At 42.6% G+C, this 4,634-nt stretch overlaps 1 protein-coding gene across 2 annotated transcripts; it reads right to left on the reverse strand.

Moving 5' to 3' along the window:
- Nucleotides 1–331: 331 nt before the first annotated feature.
- On the reverse strand, nucleotides 332–4,432 carry LOC119302039 (lysine-specific demethylase JMJ30-like). Of its 2 annotated transcripts, none has more exons than XM_037579053.1 (6): nucleotides 3,904–4,432; nucleotides 3,246–3,455; nucleotides 2,114–2,245; nucleotides 1,870–2,013; nucleotides 1,164–1,256; nucleotides 332–692 (listed from the first exon to the last, which is right to left on the reverse strand). In XM_037579053.1, exons 1-6 carry the CDS (start codon nucleotides 4,354–4,356, stop codon nucleotides 504–506), a joined length of 1,221 nt encoding a protein of 406 aa, XP_037434950.1. In that variant the 5' UTR covers nucleotides 4,357–4,432; the 3' UTR covers nucleotides 332–503. The 2 variants fall into 2 exon arrangements, with proteins under 2 accessions (XP_037434950.1, XP_037434952.1); XM_037579055.1 differs by having other exon boundaries at nucleotides 530–692; nucleotides 1,096–1,256.
- Nucleotides 4,433–4,634: the final 202 nt, after the last annotated feature.

Here is a 4,634-nt window from a genome sequence, read left to right on the forward strand (position 1 = left end):
AGAATAGAAGGTGGCAAATATTCCAACTTTTCAGGATCTAGAATGAATGAACATAACAGAGAGACCGAAGTGCAGTAAAATCATAACCATTGGAGTATTAGGGACATCACAGTTGCAGCTTTCTCCCCCAAAGAAATGACAATCATGTGTTACAGAGCCTCATAAAATGCATCAGCCTTTCAATCTCAAGCTCAAGTCTCATGAAAAAAAATCAAGCTCAAGCATCAGAGGGCAACATAATATAAAGGTTTAGGCGTTTAGCAGCAATTAAATGTCCAAAATAATTATAGTATAGGTAACAGTGTTCATCTGCAATAACAGCAATTAAATGTCCAAAATAATCATAGTAAAAATAACCATGTACATCTGCAATAGTAGGTACAAACGACTACATCCACGCAACAGTGGGCGACAGAATGTTGAAACAATGTGTCCAGTCAGGCTTACCAAGTTCCTGAGTCCTGAGATCCGGTCCTGATGTATCAAAGACCAAAATGTTTTCATTACACGCTCGGACTTATAACTGTTGTACGCCACCAAAAGCTAACGGAGAAACTAATCGAAAGAGATCTGACGTAATGCCACCATTTCGGAGGAATATACAGCATGTCACCTTCCTCCAATATGCAGTCCATGAAATCAAGGTTTTCTACCTTTGGGAACTCATCCATATCTATGTTGTCAAGATCCACCTGCAGAGGCATTCATTAGCACAATATAATACCAAGAATTGTCTTTATTTACACACTATTGCATTGCATTTGTGCCCCCAAAAAAACTGTAAGAACATGTCATGTGGATAATGGACAATATGGAACCATAAGGGGAAGGCCAATATAACCCTGTATTGCTGTACCTACAGAAGAAAACTGAAAAATCACAACACCGAAATAGGGGTGGGGGTGGGGGTGGACAAGCAACCGAAGAAAGAAATAAAAAAGACCTATAGAGTGGGTGGTGATCTATCATAGTTTACTGATTTAGCCCCAAAAATAAAGCTCCAGTTTGCAATGAGTAATGGACAACAAGAGAGTATTACTAATAAAAATCTGGAATTTCAGTATTACAATATTCAGCTGCCAAAACTATATGTACCGCTGTGATGATCTGTAAGGGTATTCTTCCTTTCCAACATGTAACTTGTCAGAACAGATTGTCTGTACCTGACTAGTATTGCTTAACATAGTTTCTGTGTGTGGGTATAAGTCTTCGGATACAGAACCAGGATAGAGTCTAATATACTTCCTGCCCAAGACCTGGTATGGAGAAGTATTATTAATAACAACTGATGATAAAGTTATATAAAGGAAATGTTAACAGGCATCATCCAGAAATATACTAGAACATTTACAGTCGAAACAAATGAAGCCACTGAGCTACATGAAGCTCAACATGAGGGCAGAATAATTTCTAACACAAACACTCACAAGGTCATCAGCAGTCTTGACTGGAAGGTTAAAGTCTGTATCACAAGAACAAAAATTACGCTGCAGCCTGGCAGGCGAAGCTCCTTAGGTAATTCCCAATTCCTGGCTCAAAGAGCCGCTTGTGATTACCTCTACGCTATATCTAATGATTATGAGTTTCTTAATATTGTTTAACAAATTACATAGATGCAACATTTCGTTAGAGAACTCAAATATGCAGAGTTACTTGCATACATATCGAGGACTGAAGGAAACACAGTTAAAACTAATAAATTAATCGCATAACAGAACACCATTTCCAAGATAATATGGATAATTTGTTATCAAGCAAATATCTACTTGCAAAATGCCTGTTCAAGTTTTAAGGTACAGGAACATCAAGTGTTGGTTATTAACTCTAGAAACCAACAATCAAAGGTAAAAACAGTATATTCCCGTATACCTGAGCTAAAATGTTGTGATGCGGGTCGTGGTGCAATGGTGTCACTGTCCCGTGTGGACCAAACCAAGCATTAAGTGATTGGAGTTCCCCTCCACCAGCATAACAGTAGTCAGGAACCATTATGTCTTCATGAAGCTCTTTTATCTGCCAAACGTCAATAACTAAAATCTGACAGCTGAACTAAGACATTTTCTCTTCCATAAAAAATAACTTTTACTAAGGATTCAACAATGACAGCTTCCACCTGCTCAAATAATGGATGCTGAGCTAGATATGTCAAATTTGAAGGACAGGCGGTTGACCACATCCTCTCAAGGAACTGGGAGAACGTGATAAGCTCCTGCTTCCACTCACTGCAAACATAGCTCTTCCCAACCTGACACGGAGTCAACTATATCAGTGCACCAAAACCACTAGGAAATTGAAGCAAGGGGAAATGTTCCTTCTAAAATAGTCACTAAGCAAGGGTCATACATCACTAGGAAATTAATACAAGGAGTAGTGTTCTTTCTAAAATCTTAACTAAGCATGGGTCCTAAACTACTAGAAGCAAGCACGAATTGAACTGGCTTGGATTGCATATAAATAGCTAGCTACTGTCAACTGGCATTCCTGGATATTCTCTTAACGGAACAAGATTTTACACAGCTATACTAATATGTTTCAACATCAGGAGAATTGGTTCTTTGTAATTCTTACAAACACCAGCATGGTTAAGTAAAGATGATACAGGCAAAAGCATAGCAAAGTGAAGCACGTAAAAAGGGCATGGAATCACATTGGCAAAAAACCCGTGAAGAAATACACACACTTAGGGTTTTCGAAATAACATGGTCGGTAAAACAACAAACACAAAATAAGTGAATAGTGTCAAAGATGGAACAAATAAACGTGACAAAAAACAAAGCAGTTCAAAAGGAAGTTTGATAGACATATGAATCTGACGGCCAAGGCAAAAGATATATGTTCCAAACTTGCAAAAAGAAAGCACAATTGGATAAAATTTCTCAAAAATGTGCTTATTGTGTAAGCAACTAAGCAAGCGTGGTACTATAGTGTAAAGGGATGTGTAAGACAAGTGCGCTGAAGATCAAACTTTGAAGCCACTTTTACAAACAATGTTATCGAGCATCAAGGTTAGATGCACATTTTGTTCCATATCAGCAGAAAAGAGATCAGCATTAAGCTTCATAATTTATTTCTATGGGATGTGAAGGCCTTTGAGAACTAATAACAAGCATTGAACCACCAGGGTTTGATGCACATTTGTAATGAAATGCAGAATCACATATCAGCACAAACAGGTATGATGAATCATCAAAATAGAAACAGCTGGTTTTTGTATTTCAACATCTACTTTAAGGAGAAGCATTTACCTCAACAGGAACAGTCCGATCCCCAGCAATCTTCTTTAGGTACTGGATGTCCTTCCATTTTGTCATCGCAGGCCAATGATCGATGCAGCCACTGATTATAACAGGGGTCTCAGGTAAAAAGTGATCACATATAAACTCCTCCAAAGATATACACGATCGTCTTGCGATTTCCTTACAAGATAAAGACTTTGTTGGAAGAATTTTGAGGGCCTGAAAAAATTATAGCATCATTAACAACAATACACCAAGAAATGAACTATAAATGCCCTCATCCGCACAACAATACAGAAAACAAGGAAGCAACGAGGTAACTAGAAAAAGAATCTTATAATCACTGCAGATAATCTACACCTATTTTTTGGGTCAAATATCCGGACAACTCATGACATCATTCACTGTATCAATGCCCTGACAATCACAATGGGACACATCATTTCACACGCATAATTTACTTAAGATTGTGCACCTAATGTAGCAACATGAGATCTTTGCACAATAAGAACTATAAAAGTCTAAATTTAGTAAATTGCAGCCTTATGAAACATTGAAAAATAGGCATTCTGCAACAAGCCCCTACAAAATTAAGCCTTAGTGGTGGTACTGCCCACAGCCCCACGCACACACGCACGAAATCTTACGAAGGCAGTAGCGGTCTCACATCGGCGATGTCACGGTTCCTGTCGAGCCCTTCCCTCCACCTATTGGCTTCCTCATCGACAGCCTCCGCGCCGTCACCTTCGCCGTCGCTCGGCTCCGCGGCGATGGAGGCCAGGGCGGCCTCGAGATCGGCGCGGAGGAGGTTTCCCCCCATGATGAGCCCCATGTCGAGCGCCCGGAGCGCGGCGCGGCGGTCGGCGGCGGCCCGGCGGAGGCGCGCGACGTGGAGGCAGGCGAGCGCGTAGGCGTCCCTCCACGCGCTGCCGACCTCGCTCCAGGGCCCCGAGTGGAGTTGCTCCCACGCCATCTCCCGCGCCGCCTCCGCCGCCCGCAGGTCCCCCGCCGCCGCCTTCTCCGCCGAGGCGACGAAAGCGAAGCCGCCCTCCTCCGTTATCTCGCGCAGCAGCTCTGCCCGCCGCTCCGCCTCAGACTCGCCGCCGCCGCCGCAGGCCATCGCCGGGGGAGCAGCGGTGCTGTGCTGTGACGTGTCGGGGACCCCCCAAAAGAAAAGTGCAAAAGCGAAGGAGATATTTCTCTGGCTCCGGTGTGGTTGGCCTGGTCTCCGGGGATATTTGCTTACGCGCAAAAAATCTTTCCCCATTCGGAGTTTCGGAATCTTGAAAAAAATGGGGTAGGGCAGGGCCTTCCAACTTGGGATATGACAAGGGCTCGGCCCATTTGTGTGCACCGTCAAGCCCAATGTGTGGACTGAGATTTGATATTACGCCTTCT

The sequence above is a fragment of the Triticum dicoccoides genome, chromosome 5A, assembly GCF_002162155.2.
Source record: "Triticum dicoccoides isolate Atlit2015 ecotype Zavitan chromosome 5A, WEW_v2.0, whole genome shotgun sequence".
NCBI classification, from domain to species: Eukaryota; Viridiplantae; Streptophyta; class Magnoliopsida; order Poales; family Poaceae; genus Triticum; species Triticum dicoccoides.

What these genes read in the sequence shown, in the direction of transcription:
- LOC119302039 (XM_037579053.1), bottom strand. Translation starts at nt 4,356, where the DNA reads ATGGCCTGCGGCGGCGGCGGCGAGTCTGAGGCGGAGCGGCGGGCAGAG. An exon ending in ATCGGACTGTTCCTGTTGAG is followed by an intron (nt 2,246 to 3,245) that starts GTAAATGCTTCT and finishes ACTCCGTGTCAG; the next exon opens with GTTGGGAAGAGCTATGTTTG. An exon ending in AGCATCCATTATTTGAGCAG is followed by an intron (nt 2,014 to 2,113) that starts GTGGAAGCTGTC and finishes GACGTTTGGCAG; the next exon opens with ATAAAAGAGCTTCATGAAGA.